The 20,574-nt window shown below is 50.9% G+C and overlaps 1 protein-coding gene across 1 annotated transcript; it reads left to right on the forward strand.

Moving 5' to 3' along the window:
• Window positions 1-70: 70 nt before the first annotated feature.
• On the forward strand, window positions 71-20,549 carry DNAAF1 (dynein axonemal assembly factor 1). Its single transcript, XM_061386879.1, has 12 exons — window positions 71-340; window positions 2,451-2,586; window positions 3,048-3,139; window positions 4,989-5,210; window positions 5,797-5,963; window positions 10,290-10,411; window positions 13,755-13,921; window positions 14,868-15,119; window positions 16,229-16,338; window positions 18,038-18,094; window positions 19,066-19,441; window positions 20,212-20,549. Exons 1-12 carry the CDS (start codon window positions 217-219, stop codon window positions 20,316-20,318), a joined length of 1,932 nt encoding a protein of 643 aa, XP_061242863.1. The 5' UTR covers window positions 71-216; the 3' UTR covers window positions 20,319-20,549.
• The last annotated feature ends 25 nt before the right edge of the window (window positions 20,550-20,574 follow it).

Genomic DNA, 20,574 nt, shown 5'->3' on the forward strand with positions numbered 1-20,574 from the left:
GCACGCGCCGGGGGCGTGGCCGTTGCTGGACCCGCCCCCGGCGTTCCGCCGCTCAGGCCCGCCCGAGTGCGCGTGTGCAGCGGTTGCCGTGGAGACCAGAGAAGCGTTGGGCCGCCAACGACCCGGGCTCCAGTGGCCTGGTGGGTTAGGGGCCATAGCGATCCCGCGGAACCGGGCTCCCACTGCTACGGGGTGTTCGGTGTTTCCGAAATAAACATGCACCCCGAGGCCTCAGAGCCTGTGGTGGACGGGGTAGCGGAGCAAGAGTGCGCGCAGGAGCCTGGTGTGGAGGAGTCGGCTGGTGACCACGGGAACGCAGGCGAAGGTGGCCGCAAGGAAGGTGCAGACTACCGCCCCAGGGAGGCGAGGGGGACGACGGGCTGCGCCCAGCACCACATACCTGGTCTTCACTGCCAGCAGTAACCGTAATAATAATAACAGGGTCTTCCCTGGCGGTCCAGTGGTTAAGACTCCAAGCTTCCACTGCTGGTTCCATGGGTTTCCATCCCTGATAGGGGAACTAAGATCCTGCATGTCACAAGACGCGGCCAAAAAATAATAACAGCGGCGGCCCACACTCACTGAAGATTATGTACCATGCACTCACCACATTCCAACCATAGGCCAGCCCTCTGCGGTAGGCACTCCTCTTGCCAGGTCACACAGATAATTTACCTGGAATTTAAAGAAGTTAAAGAACTTGCTCCAAACAGATTACCCTCAGCCAGTCAATGGTAGAACAGACTTATGCTTGGACAGTCTGACGCCAAGAGCCCAAGCCCTCACCCAAGACACCATTCCCCTCACAACCCAGCTTTTGAATGTATCCCTTCATTTCCTTCACCATGTAAGATCAAAGGCTCTCTCTCCCTCTGGATGGCAAGCTATGTCAGGGCAGACACCCCAAATGAATTGGCAGTGTCCAGTCCAGTGCCTGATCTGTGGTGGACAGAATGAATGATGAGCTGGTGTTTCTGGGATCACCTGGTGACTCCTCACCAAAGTTTTCCTGAATAGGCTTAGAAGATAGCCTCTCCTGCTGCTTGGCTTCAATCATAAGGGAAACCTTTTAGGGACTGATAAAGAAACTGCTTGATTTGTGTTTCATTTTTTGAACCCAGCCAACAATTGTAAGCAATGACTGTCCAGGCAAGCCCTGTATGAGTTGCTATAGGGAAGCCATGTTGTGCTATGGACACACAGTTTGGACCAAGTTACTCTGGGTTGACACTACCCCTCTGCAACTTGCCAGTTTTATGGCGGTTTGCCCAGAGTTTAACCGCTCTCTAGGGCAGTCTCATCTTCCGCAAGCCGGGATAGTTATAATTAGAGTGACTTGCATACAGTGGGTCAGTAATAAATGGTAGTTTTGGTATTAATATAACCAATCAATTATTATATATATTGAGCACCTATTCTTTATTGGGCTTCCCTTGTAGCTCAACTGGTAAAGAATACACCTGCAATGCAGGAGACCTGGGTTCGATCCCTGGGTTGGGAAGATCCCCTGGAGAAGGGAAAGGCTACCCACTCTAGTATTCTGGCCTGGAGAATTCCATGGACCGTATAGTGCATGGGGTCGCAAAGAGTCGGAAACGACTGAGTGACTTTCACGCTCACACATTCTTTATTACCCCAAACCATCATCTGGTGCCTCTTGCAGCTGGGTATTGTAGGCAATGGGAAATGGGGAACTGTAAGACATGGTCCCACACACAGAATGTTTAATCTCTAGGTAGTCTACAGGGACACCCAGAGAGCAGCAGCAAACAGCTCTTAAGATTAAATGCATTGGGGGACTTCCCTGGTGGTCCACTGGCTAAGACTCCACGCTCCTAACACAGGGGACCCAGGTTCAATCCCTGGTCAGAAAACTAGATCTCACAATACTGCAACTAAAGATCCCACCTGGCACAATGAAGATTGAAGATCTCACATGCCACAACTAAGATCCAGCACAAATAAATATTTCTAAAGATAAAGAGAACATTTCAGATATATTTGATATTTTTTGCCCTACCCCACCACTATTTCTAGTCCCATTCCATTTTCCCCTCCTCTAGAATTTTGTGTGGATTCTTTCAGTCATGTCTGTCTCTCTCTTTCCCTATCTGTGCATTGTATTGCAAGGCAGAATAATGACCCATTGCTTTATTTAACCTGTCCCTGTGAATGGACATTTGCATTGTTAACTGGTTTTGGCTATTACAAATAATGCAGAAGTGAGTATGTTTGCACATATCCGCTTGTCCATCTGTACAAGAGCTTTTTTCAAAGATCTGCCTAGAAGTGAAATTCTCATAATCCTTAACAATGCTTTAAAAATTGTGATACATATAAAGAGTACTGATTGTACACTAAAAGCAGACAATTATTCATCAAGTTGAAGTAGAGGGAAATTGTTTTTATACATTTCTTGCTCTCTACAGAACCAATCTCTTGTCTTACAGAAATGAATGATCCTAAGGAAATGTGTGTGGGTCCTTCGAACACTTCCTGCCTCAGTGAGCAGAAGCAGAGTGGTGACAGCTGGTCAGATGGTCGCTTAGCACACCAAACAGCCAACAAGGAGGATCGTGGCGCCAGGTACGTGGGCGTGCTGCCACCACTCCCAGCACACTTTTACACATTAAGGTAGATGTGATGATCACCCCTTTGTCCAGATAAGGAAATTGGGGCTCATGAAGATTAACTAGACAGCCCCTTGTCTGAGGATTAGTAGCAGAGTCAGGATGGTTAGTTATGAGTCAGAGTCGCATAACTAACTGCAATCTATTAAACTTTAATGCCAAACCTGGAGAGAGGCACGCATTAGGAGTTCTTGATGACACAAAGATATTTCTATAAGAACATACACTGCAATTTTTAAGAATGCTGAAATTCACAATATTGGATGAGGCCCTGAAAGCTACAAACAAGCAGTGTCATCAGGCATACAGAAGGTTGTGGAATTTGGAGACGGAATGGATGTGGCAAAGAATTTACAGAATATATCTTACAGCTGACAAACTGAAATCAATTTCTCGTTCATGTTTTTCATTTGACAGAATGACTAAAAAGTTTCTGCAAAAGCTTTGCAAGCAGCACAAGCTTTACATTACCCCAGCACTGAATGATACGCTGTATTTACACTATAAAGGTAAGGATCGGGTGGAGGAGGTATCTTGTGTCAGATGGAAAGGCCTAGCAGTATAAAAAATTACTCACAGGGATCATCTAGAGTTCTTACATTTAAGCAGAAATTTCAAGGTTTAGTGGAGATGCATGGGAAAGCAATAATATTTCTTGGAAGAAAGAGTCTTACATGACTAGAGTTTATATGAGTTCCAGGGAAACATATTGGCATCTTTTATTTGTATTTGCTAAAGGACTCATAGTTTCCCAGACCACTAACTACATGTAAATACTCTGCAGTTGGGAGGGACACATTGTGAAGGACTGTGGTGGTGTCCAATGGTCACACATCAACTTAAGTTCAGGTTCATAGACAGGGCTCTTCCTCGCAGTGACAAAGCAGAGCAATAACTCCCGGTTGATGCTGAATTTGGGACGGTCAACCTGCTTCATTGGGCCATCCACGTGGCCCTTTATTCAGTAAAAGTTTACTGAGAGCCTTCTGTGGGCCGGCACAGGGCGCAGTGCTGGAGATACAAAGATGGATATGCTGAGGATGCTCTTGGTGTCTTGGGGGACAGTCGGCCACCGTGAGGAGATTCACACTGTGCCAGGGAGATTCACGGAGGGCTGCAGCTGCAATATCCTTTAAAGGTGGGGAAGGACCCCTAGTTGGTCTCCTCACATCCACATTGCCCCCTCCCAAATCCTCCTCTCAGTGTCTAGGTGTAGCAGTGATGAGATGACACAGGAGGGCAGACCCCAGGGGACCCGTATTTAAGAGGTGGGAAGAAGACGACGAGAGAGGTGCCTATATTATCTACTGCTGCCTAGCAAATTAACCCCATGCCTACCAACTTAGGAAATTATTATTTGATACTGTTTCTGAGGGTCAGGACCTGGGAATGATTTAGTCGGGTGATTCTGCCTCACCGTTGCTTTCACCCTTTCTTCATAAAAACTTTGGGTTTGGGACTTCCCTGGTGGCCCGGTGGCTAACATCCTGCACTCTCAACGCAGGGCGCCCGGGTCTGATCCCTGGTCAGGGAACTAGATCCCACATGCCACAACTAGGACCCAGCACAGCCAAATAAAATATTAAAAAACAAAAAAAAACCCACAAACTTCCGGTTAAAACTTTTCAGGCAACCAAATGACTTTCAAAACATTTGGCAACAGCAGACGAACCGTGAAGTACAAATCTATAACGAGTTACTCAAGGAAACAAAAATGTTGGTTTTCCTCTCCTTAAACGTGGCTCATAAAACTGAGCCATACCAGAAAGCCAGACCTGAAGTTTGCAGTGGCTTCAGGTACCACTGGATTTTCTCACCGCATGTCTTCACGAGGCTGCCTCTCCCCCTTCTGAAGCCCTGCGTTCCCTTGTGCTCATTCATTTCAGGCAGGGCACCTGCCTCACTCCCACCTACTCCGAGGCGAGAAGGGAAGTTAGGCTCCCCCCTACCAGGCTGGCAATTCTCGAAGAAAGTTACCTCTTTCCAGTAGAGCCAGCCAAAGCTCCGCAGGGTTCCTGAAGGTTGGCCCCATGTGGCTCAGCACGACCAGCTCCCTGCAGAGAGCCACGGGGCAAGGATCAGGACGCGGTGTTCTCAAAGAGGCGGTGGTGTGCCTAAGGAGGAATGTGTGGATGCTGGGCGTGTGTGCCTGCGTGCTGAGTCGCATCAGTCGTGTTTGGCTCTTTGTGACCCCATGGACCCTAGCCCACCAGGCTCCTCTGTCCATTGGATTCTCCAGGCAAGAATACTGGAGTGGGTTGCCATTTCCTTCTCCAAGGCGAGTAGGCATAAAAGACGGTGAGACCTGTGCCTCTGTGTGTGTGGGAGCCCAACAAATACCCACTTCCTTCCCACCAGGCTTTGACCGCATTGAGAACCTAGAAGAGTACACGGGGCTGCGCTGCCTCTGGCTGGAGTGCAACGGCATCCAGAAAATTGAGAATCTCGAGGCCCAGACGGAACTGCGCTGCCTCTTCTTACAAGTGAACTTGCTCCATAAGATCGAGAACCTAGAACCTCTGCAGAAACTGGATGCTCTCAACATCAGCAACAACTACATTAAGACCATCGAAAACCTTTGTAAGAAGGACCCACCGCAGCGGCGGCGGCGGTGGTGGGGTTGGGGGTGGGGGTGGTGGCTGGTTTTTGGGGTGGGGTGGTGGCTAGTGGGGGTGGGGGTGGTGGGTGGTAGTGGGGGTGGGTGTGGGGGTGGGGGTTGATGGTTGGTGGGGGCGTGGGGGTGGTGGTTGGTGGTGGGGGGTGGGGTGGGGGTGGGGGTGGTGGTTGGTGCTTGGTTGTTGGTGGTGGGGGGTGGGGTGGGGGTGGTGGTTGGTGCTTGGTTGTTGGTGGTGGTTGGTGGTTGGTGGTGGGGGTGGGGGTGGTGGTTGGTGGTTGGGGGTGGGGGTGGGGGTGGTTGGTGGTTGGGGGTGGGGTGGGGGTGGTGGTGGGTGGTGGGGGTGGTGGTTGGTGGTTGGTGGTGGGGGTGGTGTTTGGTGGTTGATGGCTGGTGGTTGCTGGTGGGGGTGGTGGGGTGGGGGTGGTGGGCGTGGGGGTATTGGCAATGGTGTCGTTGTCTAGACTCGTGTTCACCGCTCTTCCCTGCAAGTGGGTCTAAACATTTTCTTTGCTGCCCATGTCACTCACCTCTGTCCACTCCCCCTTCCAGCCTGCCTGCCAGTCCTGAACACACTCCAGATGGCGCACAACCACTTAGAGACCGTGGAGGACATTCAGCATCTCAGGGAGTGTGCCAGACTCTGCGTCCTTGACCTTTCCCACAACAAGCTGAGCGACCCCGAGATCCTGAGGGTTCTTGAGAGCATGCCTGACTTGGTAAAAAACAAACAAACAAAAATAGAAAGAAACACGCACACCAGAGACTTCTCTGGTGGCCCAGTGGTTGTGACTCCGAGCTCCCAGGGCAGCGGGCATGGGTTCAGTCCCTGGTCGGGAAAGACCCTGCGTGCCGCGTGGTGGGGAGTGGAGGTGGGGGACAAGCCCCTGGACACAACTTGTGTCCCCTTGTGTTCTGTAGGCAGCAAATCTCTTTTCTTCTCCCCTCCCTCCCCTCTTCCTTTCTTCCTGCCTTCTGAACACCCATCACACTTTTCCTCTCTATTTTTAGCTGCTGTGTTTTAAATGCCAAATGCTGTGTCATTTCACCTACAATTTCAGTGTGTATTCCTGACAGATAATGACTTTTTAAAAACATCATTACAGTACTGTTATTATACCTAAAATAGTATCAGAATGACAGTTAATACCCAGTCTATGTTCAGTTTTCTCCATTTGCCTCAAGCATGTGTTTTGACCATTGGATTCAGTTCAGTTCAGTGGCTCAGTCGTGTCTGACTCTTTGTGACCCCACAGACCACAGCATGCTATGCTTCCCTGTCCATCACCAACTCCTGGAGTTTACCCAAACTCATGTCCATTGAGTCAGTGATGTCATCCAACCATCTCATCCTCTGTCGTCCCTTTCTCCTCCCACCTTCAATATTTCCCAGCATCAGGGTCTTTTCAAATGAGCCAGCTCTTCGCATCAGGTGGCCAAAGTATTAGAGTTTCAGCTTCAACATCAGTCCCTCCAATGAACACCCAGGACTGATTTCCTTTAGGATGGACGGGTTGGATCTCCTTACAATCCAAGGGACTCTCAAGAGTCTTCTCCAACACCACAGTTTGAAAGCATCAATTCTTCAGGGCTCAGACTTCTTTATAGTCCAGCACTCACATCCATACATGACCACTGGAAAAACCATAGCCTTGACTAGATGGATCTTTGTTAGCAAATGAATGTCTCGCTGTCTGGGTTGGTCATAACTTTCCTTTCAAAGAGTACTGTGGTCACCATCTGCAGTGATTTTGGAGCCCAAAAAAATAGTCTCTCACTGTTTCCTCTGTTTCTCCATCTATTTGCCATGAAGTGATGGGACTGGATACCATGATCTTAGTTTTCTGAATGTCGAGCTTTAAGACCATCAGATTTTACCAATCCAAACCAGACCCACACATTGTATTTGGATTATGCATCTCATCACAGCCCTCCCCGCTTGTCTCTTCCTCTCCCTGCCACCACCCCCCCGCCAAGAATCTGCTGAAGAAACCGGGTCCCTCTGGATGTCGGCCACACCCTGGATTCAGTTGACTGCATCCTCATGGTGTGGTCTAACGTGTTCTGCTGTCTCCAGTATCTCCTGTAAAATGATGATGGAGCCAGAGGCCTGGTCAGATCCAGGCTCAGAATACAACCCTGAGGTCAGCTGTGGTATCAGTCAGGGCAAGTGTAACACCTGGTTGCCTCTTGTTGTGACTTTAAGCATCACTAGTGGGTTTGACTGCTGTCAGTCTGATCCAGCTTCAGTCTGATCCAGCTCTTGGCCTCCTTTCCCCCGACTGTTCCAACAGCTCCCAGGCACACTGCCTCCCTGTGTGAGTTCATTAGCAGTCGCTCAGGGATCATATTCTAATTCTCTCATTCCTTCTGCCTTTCTTAGCGGCGATGCTTCCACAAAGAGCACTTTTGCTCATCAACAATTTACATCCCTAGTGTAAAGTGTATGCAGAAAACACTGGGATGAAGACGTCTTTGTTTTTCTTTTTATGTATCAGTTTTCAGAGAAATGGATCCAGAACTTAGGGACCTCTAAAGATGACAGTGAAGGGTTTTTCTTTATCACTGTGGACAGATAGATTTAAAGATGCAGTATTTGGAATGACTTAACCTTTCTGTCATTTGAATTTGGGTGCTTGAGTGCTCCCATCTTCCAGCCCATGGCAGCCCCTGCAGGCAGCTCCTGTATCCTCTGGCCTCAACCCCAGCAGCCTGGGACCATTTCCTTGCTATTCAGTGTGTATGTGTTGTCATGTGTACTAGGAAAAAATATTTTCCAAATAGCACACGAAAACCCTCAGGTCATTGTTTCCTGCTTAAGGCCTGGGTAAGCAAGGGAAAAGTGAATCCATTTAAAAGAAAAACAGTAAGGAAAGCATCCGTTTAGTTCTGTTCAGTCACTCAGTCATGTCTGACTCTTTGTGACCCCATGGACTGCAGCACGCCAGGCCTCCCTGTCCATCACCAACTCCAGGAGTTTACTCAAACTCATGTCCATTGAGTCAGTGATGCCATCCAACCACCTCATCCTCTGTCATCCCCTTCTCCTCCTGCCTTCAATCTTTCCCAGCATCATGGTCCTTTCTAATGAGTCAGTTCTTCGCATCAGATGGCCAAAGTATTGGTGTTTCAGGTTCAGCATCAGTCCTTCCAATGAATATTCAGGACTAATATCCTTTAGGATGGACTGGTTGGATCTCCTTGCAGTCCAAGGGAATCTCGAGTCTTCTCCAGCACCACAGTTCAAAAGCATCAGTTCTTTGCCGTCCAACCTTCTTTGTAGTCCAACTCTCACATCCATACATGAACACTGGAAAAACCATAGCTTTGACTAGACGAACCTTTGTTGGCAAAGTCATGTCTCTGCTTTTTAATGTGCTGTCTATGTTGGTCATAACTTTTCTTCCAAAGAGCAAGTGTCCTTTAATTTCATGGCTGCAGTCACCATCTGCAGTGATTTTGGAGCCCCCCAAAATAAAGTCTATTACTGTTTCCATTGTTTCCCCATCTATTTGCCATGAAGTGATGGGACCAGATGCCATGATCTTAGTTTTCTCAATGTTGAGTTTTAAGCCAATTTTCTCATTCTCCTCTTTCACTTTCATCAAGAGGCTCTTTAGTTCTTCTTCGCTTTCTGTCATAAAGGTGGTGTCATCTGCATATCTGAGGTTATTGATATTAGGAGAGCATAGTTCAGGAGTAATCTGCAGAGCAGACTGGCACCAAGAACTAGTTTACCATTCACGTAGTCACCAGCATATGGCATGATAATACACAGCTGAATAGTAATCCTTTTCTGGGGGGCCTGGCTGTCATAACAAAGTACCAGGCTGGGTGTTTTAAATTATAGAAATTTATTTTCTCATTATTCCGGAGGCTAGAAGTCCTAAATCAAGGTGTGGGGCAGGCTTGCTTTCTCCTGAGGCCTCTCTCCTTGGCGTGTAGACAGTTATCTTCTCCCTGAGTCCTCACGTGGCCTTCACAGTCTGTCTCCCAATCTCCTCCTTGTACAAGGACCTACGGGATCAGGGCTCACCCCAGTGACATCATTTAATCTTGATCACCTCTTCTAAGACCCTGTCTCCAAATGCAGTCACATTCTGAGGCGCTGGGGTTAGGATTGCAGCAGATGAGTTTGCTGCAGGCAGGGGTTGGGGGGAAATAACAACAGTCTGTCTCGTGGTTGTTTTCTGGTGGCTTCTACATTCTCCACACACACGTGCACACGTGCGTGCACAGCTGTTTAGTGCCCGCCCCTAGGGCGCACTGCTCCCGACACCCAGCCCTACAGGACAGGTCACTTGAACATGTGACAAGAACCATGACGGCCAGATGAGAATGAAGTTTGGAAAATGCTCAACTAACCAGTTCACAATGTATTTATTTTCTCCAACAACAGAAAGCAATTTAGATACAAAAACCATTTCACCAGCTTAGGCAAACCCATTTTAAATGCTTCACCCACATGTCACCTTGACAGATCCCCCTCCTGGAGAGGAGGTGACAGGATTTAAGGATGGGGGGACGGCACACTGGCACTGCTCTGCGCTGTCCCTCTCCTAGTCCCGGCTTGACGCCCAGGAGACCTGTAAGCCTGGCAAGAAGGAGCCTCGGGGTAGCTTAGAGGGTGCTCTGCATCCTGTCCCCTGATCACCGTCTCTTATCTGTCCAGCAGCTGTGTGCATTTTCTTAAAACGGGTCCTGGCTGGGAAGGACAGAAAAACGATCAATCAGAGATTAGTTCCAGTAAAAGAGATTGGGCGAGCAAAATCACCACCCTCGGGAAAGGCTCCAGGAAGGTTTTCCAGCACTGTTCTGGAAGGACAGTGAGAGTTCAAGTTCAAGTAGAGAAAGGGATACCCGATTCTCAGGACGGTTCTGATGGCACAGGAGCAGTGACAGCCCCGGCTTCTCTGAGACTGTCTTCAAGATTTCATGTCGACACTCCCTGTCTTTGTATTTCTTCTCAGCGCAACACACAAGTGAAATGTTTTAACTGCATCTGTTTCTCAGTGCCTAATGTGGTTCTGCCTGTGTGCTTCCAGCGTGTGCTGAATCTGATGGGGAACCCGGTGATTAAGAACATCCCCAACTACCGAAGGACACTCACCGTCCGGCTAAAACACTTAACATACCTGGATGACAGACCAGTTTTTCCCAAGGACAGGTACGGGAGCAAAAAGCCTTTTAGTAACACTATGTAACAGTTGAGCATGCTCAACAGGTAAGTTTTTAAATTTTCTGATTTTTGAGCATTCCCACACGTCTCTTATATATTCCAGTGAGGTAAGTTTAATGGCTTATGTGACTGTTTATAATAGGAAATTCTCTGTTTTAAGCACTTATTCCTGGATTTTTTTCATAATCCTTTGATAATTATCCTTCTATATAAAGTCTCTGATCCCATGGCTAGTTATTTCCTTAGGGTGGAATTCTGAGTTGTATTGCTGGATTAAAGACTGCAGTTTAAGACTTTTAAAAGGCACATATAGTTTCTAGAATGTTTGTATCGTTTATAACTTTCCCAGACACAGCCATGTTAAAATAAAAATGTAGCCAGGTTAATTGATGAATGAAGATAGTACGTCATTTGCATTTTGGGGTAACAGATGAATTTGATTGTTTTTACCACCTTTGTCGGACATTTAAAGTTTCCTCCTCTGTGAGTATTGCATTCATGACCTCTTTCCAATTTCCTTTTGGGGAGATTTTTCGTATTGATTCATAAGTGATAATCGCTCAATCGTTTCTGACTCTTTGTGACCCATGACTGTAGCCCGCCAGGCTCCTCTGTCCATGAGATTTCCCAGGCAAGAATACTGGAGTGGGTTGCCATTTCCTTCTCCAGGGGATCTTCCCAACCCAGGGATCAAACCCGGGTCTCCTGCATTGCAGGCAGATTCTTTACCATCCGAGCCACCAGGGAAGCTCTGTTTCATTAAGAGCTCTTTGCATATCGGGAATATTGAACCCGGGGCTACCATGTGTATCATCACTGCTTTGATCTGGGTTTTTAATTTACCTTTTGATTGAGGCTGCTATTCATTCCAGCTTAGAATAAAACCTCAGTAACTGGGATGGCCTGAAAGGAAGTGCAATCTGAAGCTTGAATTACCCGACATTTAAAAACACACTTGAACTCACAAATTTTAGTCAAACTAACACAAATTTCAAAGGGAGAGCCTCCACCCGGTCCAGGTGAGACAGCCAGGATCCCTGCTTGTGCGCAGTCGGGCCGAGATGCTCCCAGTTCCCTGGCACCCAGCCCTGGGCGTTAAGGCAGACAGCGGGCGTGCAGGGCCTGCGGGCGGACTGCAAAGCCCAGCTCGGCAGCTGCAGGTCTTATGTCCCTAGTCAAGCTTGCCAACCTCCCCAGCCTCAGGCTGTCTCTGAAAAGTAGAGACAAAACCGACCTCGAGGTCTTTGTGAGTATCTGTTAGTATTAGGTGGAACTCAAGCAGGAGAGAACCAATGGGAACTCTCGGCTGTCCCGGGGCAGGGCGGGAGGCGGGGCAGGGAATGTGAGCTCTCTGCTGCACCCTGGGGCAGCGCGACCAGCAGGAACGTGTAAGAGCTGGGCCCTTTGCAGGGAGACCCCTAGACGATATAGCAGGACTCCTCTTCGAGAGCTGGTTTCACTTGGGTTTGAAGCCTCATTTCAGCACCCTCCAGCTGTTCCGCACTGGGCCCTTGACCTCCTCTCAACCTGGGATGATCTTCACAGGTGTTTGTTCACCTGTCAGCTTCCGAAGATCTCCATGACCAGCCACCTATCTAAGCCACACCTTTGCCTCTTCCATCTAGTGTCTCTTTAGCCTGATTTCTTTTGGTAGGACACATCTGCCTCTGACATACCTGTTTCCTCTTTTAGAGTCTCTTTCCCCATAGAAGGGCAGGTCTAGTAGAGAAAGCCATGTCATCTCTTATGTTAACCTACTTATCTCTGGCCCCTAGAACAGCCTGCTCACTTCAAGTGTACAATTCAATGGTTTTTCAGTATATTCAGAGTTGTCCAACCACCCCCACAATCAATTCTAAAATACTTTTATCACTCCCCAAAGTAACCCTTACTTATTAGCAGTCATTCCCCAACCCACCTCTAACAGCCCCAACAACCACAAAGCTACTTTCTATCTCTGTGGATTAGACTAGTCTGGACACTGCATATGCTGTGTGCTGTGTGATGAATCATGTTCAACTCTTTGCGACCCCACGGACTATAGCCCACCAAGCTTATCTGTCCATGGAATTTTTCAGGCAAGAGTATGGGAGTGGCCATTTCCTCCTCCAGGGGATCTTCCCAACTCGGGGATCAAACCCATGTCTCTTGTGTCTCCTGCATTGGCAGGCTCAGATCTACCACTGAGCCAATATGTATTTGCCTACTCAGGACATTATATATAGATGAAGTCATACGATACGTGGTCTTTTGTGACCGGCTTCTTCCACTGAGCATATTTTTAAGGTTCACCCACATCACAGCCTGCGTCAGTAAATGCTTCCAAAATAACACTGTGAAATAATCTCCTGTTTGGGAAGGCCACGTTTTATCAGTTGAGGGACATTAGGGTTGCTTCCACTTTTTGGCTGTCGTGAACAGTGCTGCTATCAATATTCGTGTGCAGGTGTGTGTGTGTGTGTGTGTGGACATTTGTTCTTAACTCATTTGAGAAATACTTGGGAGCATGATTGCTGGATTATACGGTAAGATGATCTTTGCTTTGAAATTGGCAAACTGTCTCCAGAGGTGGCTGCTCCATTTTGCATTCCCACCAGCCATGAAGGAGCACTCCTGTTGCCCCCACATCCTCCCAGCCTTTGGTGTTGTCAGCGCTCTGGCTTTTAGCCGATCCACTGGGTGTCAAGTGGTTAGGTTTGCACTCTCCTGACGTCACCCAACGATGAGCTTATTTTCTACCTAACTTCTTGGTGAGGGGTCCAGTTCTTTTGTCCACTTTTAAAACACTTTGTATGTTTTAGATGGCAAGCCATCTAGCGGTTAACTTTCTTCCGAGTGTTTTCTCCCAGTGCGGTTTCTTTTAACCTTTGCCCATCTTCAGGTTGTGTAGACTTTGTGTGAGCTGTAATAGGTCTACATGTAGTCTAGATACAACCCCAGGCAGGGGTCTGATTTGCAGCTGTTTTCTCACTTTCCGTGGGTTCTTTTATTTACGGGATTCTTTACATGACACCCCTTTTTAATTTTGGTGGAGTTCGCCTTATTTTTTTTGCTTTTGTCACACGTGCTTTTGACCTTATAGCCAGACGGGCTTTACAAACCACTAGAACTTTCAAGATGAAACTGTGCCTGTGTTAGTATGTCTCCTTAGAGTCACATGCCCTCTGTGCCTTTAGTTTGATTTTGGGGAAAAAGAGCAAGTTTGGTCAGAGAGTATATGTTTTGGATTTACTGTTAACCTGTGACAGTTCAGCACCCCACCTCCCCGCCCACCGCCTCTCTGACTTTTGGGGTCTGGGGTTTGTTTTTTGTTTTTAATCCTCCTAAACAGAGCTTGCGCAGAGGCCTGGGCCCGGGGAGGGTATGCAGCTGAGAAGGAGGAGAGACAGCAGTGGGAGATGAGAGAGCGGAAGAAGATCACGGACAGCATCGAGGCCCTGGCGGCCCTCAGGCGCCAGGCGGAGGAGAGGAAGCAGCAGAGAGCGAGCCAGGAGCAAGGTGTGAGCCCGAGACACAGGAGGGCCCCCCCGAGCTCCACTGAGATTCATCCTGGGGTGGGGGCAAGGGCGGGAACGCTTTGCTCACAGGCCTATGGATCCGTCTTCCCTCGACCTCACTTGAGGACAGTGCTCAAGACACGTTAATAAGAACCCCGTCCTCTTCCTAGATGCAAGAGGAAAGAGTCAGGGGCTCTGTGTGCACCTCCTTTTTTTTTTGGCGTGCGGGATCTTAGTTCCAGGGATCGAAGCCACACCCCCTGCAGTGGAAGCGAGGCGTCTTAACCACTGGACCACCAAGGAAGTCCTCCATGTGTATTTTTAAATGACAGTGTTTTTCACCTAAATACAAACTGTGACTACACTACACACAGAAAACACAGACAAGCAAGGGTCATCACAGAATTTGCAGCAAGAACTGCTCAACGTTCAGTGTGAGCATTTCCTGGCTTTTCCTCATGAGTGTAGTGCATACTTTTTTTTTTAATAGAAGAAAGTGGCACAGCTTGATTGCTTTCTGCCCACTCACATTCCCACAAAATAGACATTCTCCTGCTGTATGCATTTCCCCCCCTTTTCCAACGTTTAATTAGGACATTGTTCAAACAATGGTCAAATGAACACCTGTGTCATCTCCTCACGTCGGGTGTTGATTAACATTTTGGCGCACGTGTGCGCTGCTGACCTGCTGGAAAGCCAGGGCAAACATCGTGGCCCTGAGGCCAGTCCCTCAGCCCGCATCTCCTGAGAGCACCTGGTACAGTCTTCCAGGGGCCAGTGTGGGCACTGCATGTGCTGGGCATCCCCCTGGTGGCTGTGCAGCCTGTTTATCCAGCACCCTGATGACCGCCCTGCTGCAGGTCCCCACTGCCCACCCTCGGCCTTCGCTGCGGGTCCTTCCTTGTCCTCCTAGGACCATCCCAGCTCACCTGTGGACTTGTGCTCAGGGGAGGAGCCCACACCAGCCGGTGCTGGGGACGTGGATGCCGAAGTGGAAGGAGAGGAAGAGCCTCAGGAAAAGGATACGAGGCAGAAGATAGAGCAGTTTGTCAAGGAGAGCTTCGAGGCCAAGGATGAGCTATTCCCGGAGAAGCCAGAAGAGCCGAGCCTCCTGGAGGAGCTGCCTCTGGATGTCGGGGAGCCAAAAGGGGTGCTCCCCTCTGAGGCCCTGCCAGCGAGCCCCAGAGCTGCCTGGGCAGGTAGGTGATCGAGGAAGCACAGGTGCATTATACCTGGGGCAGCTCCCAACTGGGGGCCCCGGACTGCCTTCCACCCTGACTGCTCAGTCTGTAAGGTGATGTACGCACACCACCTCACAACAGGACCACAAGGGGAGCCCGGAGTGCGTTTCCAGTATCAGGTCCAACGTGTTTCAAAGAAATGGGCAAGACACTAACAGTGTATTTTATCGAACCCAGAACACCTAAAATATGTTTTCTCAGGTGACGCAGTGGTAAAAAAAAAAATCTGCCTGCCAATACAGGAGATGCCGTTTTGATTCCTGGATTAGGAAAATCCCCTGGAGGAGGAAATGGCAACCCCCTCCAGTATTCTTGCCTGGAGAATCCCATGGACAGAGGAGCCTGGTGGGCTATAGTCCATGGGGTCACAAAGAGTCAGATTCCGGTTAGCGACTGAGCACACACACCTAGAATATAATTTAAATCAAGATGAATTTATTCATGAGATAGGTTCCTCTTTTTGACACTAAGTCTTCTAAATCCACTTGCTTGTTTCATTCTAACTGGGTGCCCCAGTGTGGCTCTTGAGTCAAACTGGGCCTAGTCAGTCCCCAAGGTGGACAGTGGACTGGCATGACTTGAGCAGAGCGGGGCCACTCATCTCTGATGACCGAGGCTGGAGAGGAAGCAGCGGGCAGGAGCAGGGGGGGACTAAGGGGAAGAGAGGAGCCCTGCCTGGACCCCACATTCCCTGGGCAGCCCTGCAAGGATGGTGCAGGTCTTCTTGACACTCTTGCAGCAGGAGGAGCTGTGAAACTTTCCCACTGATGCCATGGCCCTTCTTTCTTCATCTCCTAGTCGAGCGATCATGCTTTTTCCAAGGTTCCTGCATGTTTTGCATAGACTCTTGGCTGGAGCTTCCATCTCCAGGCCGTAGAAAGCGGGTGCTCTCTCCCTTCCCTTCCCTTTCACACGTAACCTTTTCCTTAGCTCTTGTCACAAGGGCTGGAGGTCTTCAGACCCAAGGGTTCTGTCCTTTCTTTTGGAATCCACCCTAACTGCAATTGCCCGTCTGACTGTTGTGTATGAAACAGACTCCAAGATTACTGTAACTCTGTTGTCCTTAGAATTGGCTCCCCAAACTGTGGCCACCGAAAGTGCATCAGGCACAGAGCCCGATGGAGCTGAAAATCTGGAGGCCACAAGACTGGAGACGAAGGAGCAGCTCTTCATCGACGTACGTAGCCCGTGCACCTGCGGAGGAGCACGCGCGGCATAGCCGGTGTCAGTGTCTGATCAGACACAAACCTTCTGAATCCTGAGCTCAGTGGGGCCCGTGGGCTGGCGCGCGTGGCCTCCCCTGGAGGTCCCACCCAGACCCAGTGCTCAGCATCTGCAGTCAGTAAGCCCTCCTGGGGGTGGGCGGTGGGGAATCCATGCCTGTGTGCCTTCAAGACCGAGAGAGCTGGCCAGACGAACCCCTTGAATTACATCTACGAAACTCTTGAAACGTTTCCCCACGAGAAGTTACCCACTCAGCAGCTCCTTCTGGCCATAGACGGAACTGCTGGGAAAGCTACACTTAATCAGCAGAGCCTTGCGTGCTCTCGGGACAGCTGCCCATCTTCCTGGCCTGTCCTGCGTCCTGTCCCCCAGGGCCGATTCAGGGGGGCCACCTGACCTTGGGCCCGATCATATCCTTGGGAACGGTCCTCCTCCCTGCAGCCTGTTCACTCTGATGACAGCCTTCCAAGCTGTGCCCGCGAGAATGCATCCCTGGGGATATGCATGTTTGGCACGACCCCCGGGAACTGTGCTTTAGGGGGTGAGGAGTAGGAGCTGGCCCCCCATCTTTAGGTTTACACCCTGCTTCCCCAGAGGACAGCCATCTCTCTGCCCACAAGCGAGGTCCTTCCATTCAGACCGTGTTGCGTGGCTTTGCCTGCCCTCTGCCCGCTTCCTTCACAAACTGCTACACTCATGTTTCACTCCCAACTTCACAATTTCACGTGGCTCGGAAAGGTTCAACTGAGCACAGTCAGCATTCAGAGTGGCGTTTCCAGTTTTCTGAGTGGGTCTAATATAGATACAACAAAAGTGGGCGCTTCAGCCCTAACGTGTGACAGCCCACCACATACAGGACCCCGACGCTACGCTAACACTGACTGTGCTTCCTTTTTGTCCGGCACCACTTTAAATACCTCTTGTACTGACTGATTTAACCCTTCCAGTAACTTTAAGAGGTAGGTTATCATCCCCATTTTACAGACGGGGGAACTGAGAAATTAAGAGTAGAGCACCTTGCCCAAGGCTACACAGCCAGACAATGGTGGAGCAGGAACAGCAACCCAGGCAGGCTGGCTCTGGAGTCCAGGCATCTGACTGCCTCACAAGCAGGTTGGGGTGCTACAGATGAAGATACCCCAAGACACAAAACAGGAAAGTGCCGCCTCCCCACCCGAGTTTTGGGAAAGGTTCGAAAGAGACTCACTTTGTGCCAGGTAGGGTCCTAGGTCCTAGGACCCTATTTGTATGTAGGAGGTACGATTCCCCCCAGATGAACTGGGTAATACCAAAGTAAAGTGGAGAACGAGGTGGAAATTTTTGAAACACGTCACGCCTTACAAAGCTCTTTCACTGACCAGATCCAGGTACCTGGAGTGTTACCTGGAGTGTGTGTGCTGCCTGTACACACAGCTCAAGTGGCCACGTGTATGCTGCATGTACACGTGGCTCGAGTGGCCACACGTGTCCCGCACGTATACGGGTCTCAAGTGTCCACGTGAGTGTGCTGCATGCACACATGCTCGAGCGTCTCAGTTGCTCCATGGGCCCCTCCACACTCTGTGGTTGGTTGGTGGGGTGGCCACGTCTCTTCCAAGGACTGGATGCTGAGCGCGCACCCTACCGCTGACCAGGGTCACTTCCTCTTCCAGGACCTGCCCGACTTGGAAGACGTGAATGCCGGCGAATCTCTGAGCGACCGGGATAGGGTGAGCTCACCTGCACCCCCGCAGTTCCGCTTCCCTCCTCCTCTCCCAGCCCCATGGATGACCAAGTATGTCAGGGAGTCGCAGGCTCTGCCTGATGCCTCACACGCCCGGGGCCTTTACCTCAACCTCAGGAAAGGTTTACTGCTGCTCCCTTCTCTGAGGTTTTACAACTAGCCACTTGGGATTTTTTTTGGGAACACATCTTTTATCACTGATCTTTAATAACCATGTACTGTACATCATTACCTGGGCTTTTTCTGTCCTTGACGTTTCTGTGTGTTCATCTAGCGAATGCCAGTACGACAGTGACACACAGGCAGGGAAAGGAGAGAGCAGGGAGGAGAGGGCAGGGGCCCGATGTGGATGTCTCATGAGGTGACCTGATCCTCCCCCCAACATTACCAGAGCCCCTCGGGGCCTGAAGGAGAGAGAGAAGCCTGGGGCGTAATGTCAGGGCGGGAGCCAGTGATCACAGCAAGGACACAGACACAGAACCCAGTTCTTTGGGGGCCTGACCACCAACGCAGGGCTAGGTGGCCGGTGCAGGCGCGGCCTGCCAGGAGCCCGGGCTCACAGATGCCTGGTTCAGGACCCAGGTTGGGGCTGGTGCAGCAGGAGCAGAGAGGGTGGGCCTGTGCCCCATGGAGACCCGAGGGAGGAGGGGGCGCCAGTGGAGACCTGGCTGCAGGGCTCATGACCACCTTGGGGTCAGCGCTGTGTTCCCGGGGGCTGTCCTGATGTGGTGCCAGAGTGTGATGGACAGAAATGCAGAATTAGCAGCATGCACTTTAGGGACGAGGAGGAAATGGCAACCCACTCCAGTGTTCTTGCCTGGAGAAACCCAGGGACGGCGGGGCCTGGTGGGCTGCCGTCTATGGGGTTGCACAGAGTCGGACACGACTGAAGCAACTTAGCAGCAGCAGCAGCAGTGTGAAAACAGCACGGCTCAATACATCTTTTCCTTTTAACAGGAGCAGTGCTTTCCAAAGATTACAGCCATCTCGAGCCTGAGCGACGCCAGCGAGCCTGACATGGACGACATCTCACTCCTAGCACTGGAAAACACATCCTCGGACACGCTTTCCAGTATATTTGCAGTCCCCAAGGATACTTCCTGGAGGGTGGAGACCGAGACGCCCTTCACAGACATACTTAAAGTGGCACCAGAGAGGGACCCGGAAACCCAAAGGAAAGCGAGTGAGGTCCCTCGCCCGCTGATTCAGGAGCTGGGCGATGACGAGGAGCCCTCAGGACTGCCGCCCCTGCCCCCAGTCTGCGAGGGGGAAGCCGTGCCTGCCCCATGCACTGAGGACAGCGATGGAGACCTGCTTCCAGCCCCCGCTCCAGGTAATGTCCCCTGACCTTCAAGGTCACAGGGGCCGAAAGCTTCTTGGTGGGGAAACAGACAGTGGACCACCCAAGCCCAGAGCAGTGGCCACCTGGGCCTCTGTCGTCAGAATCTCACGTTCTCAGTGGTGGTGGCGGGTCATTCACAGCCTCTCCAGAGACTGTGGAGAGACTCCAGAACACTGCGAGCGCGTGTTCACACCTGGGCGGCTTGCAGCGTAACTGGCCAAAGAGCTGAGGAGCTGCCAGGCCGCCCTCCTCCCCCACCACCCCCAGGCTCGGCCCTTCCCGACCGAGGAAGGAGGGGACCAGTGGCGCCAGTCTCATCACACGGGATGAGGCCAGGGCAGCAGCTGGCCCAAGGCTGGTGCTGCGCACACGGGTGCCCAGAATGGCACGGGGGACAGACGTGCCCGCTGGGAAGGGAGTCGCAGCAGGTGCAGGCAGCGCCCACAGTACCCAGGGGGCGGGGCAGGAGAAGCCACTCGCCACACACCACCCAGCCCGCCAGCCTGGGGGCCTGAGCCCGTGACCAGAGAGAGGCACCACTGGGATGGCTGGTTAGTGCCTGCTGCTCACAAGCACACGGGGGTAGCTCCGTGTGCCGAGACTATGCTCCCTGACTGTGAACCCAACATGGGGAGCCCTTGGCACACACAATCCCTGCTCTGACCCACGCTGTGCGGCCGTCTTGAGGCCGGCACACGGGAAGGGGTGAGGGCTGACCACACTTCCCCAGAACACTGAGCCACCCCTTGCCTAATCTGTAGGAAACGGCCCAGAGAAGGATGAAGTCCAGTCTGAGGTGGAGCCCGAGGAGCGCCTGGGGTCCGAGGCAGGAGAAAACCGGGAGGACACTGAATTTGGCCTGGACTGAGCCTCTGCTCTTGTACCAGCGGGCACGGGCCCAGGCCTGACTCCCCAGCAGGGGTGGGTCACCCTTTCGCCTGGGCTCCCCTTCCCTTCCGAGAGCTGCGGTTGCCGAGGGCATGGGCCCCAGTTCCCTTCTCCTGTGGGCACAGCCCCATGCTCCCCGCGCTGCAAGCCTCTCACAAGCCCGGTCACTTCCAGGGGAAACCCTGTCACGGTATAAACGTTTCAGCATCCACGTGAGCCCTTGTATTACTGGATCA

Source organism: Bos javanicus, chromosome 18, assembly GCF_032452875.1.
Source record: "Bos javanicus breed banteng chromosome 18, ARS-OSU_banteng_1.0, whole genome shotgun sequence".
In the NCBI taxonomy this organism is placed as follows: domain Eukaryota; kingdom Metazoa; phylum Chordata; class Mammalia; order Artiodactyla; family Bovidae; genus Bos; species Bos javanicus.

Coding starts and splice junctions, on each gene's coding strand:
- DNAAF1 (XM_061386879.1), top strand. CDS start 217: ATGCACCCCGAGGCCTCAGAGCCTGTGGTGGACGGGGTAGCGGAGCAA. Junction 5,964..10,289: donor TTGAGAGCATGCCTGACTTG/GTAAAAAACAAA, acceptor GTGTGCTTCCAG/CGTGTGCTGAATCTGATGGG. Junction 15,120..16,228: donor CCCCAGAGCTGCCTGGGCAG/GTAGGTGATCGA, acceptor TGTTGTCCTTAG/AATTGGCTCCCCAAACTGTG.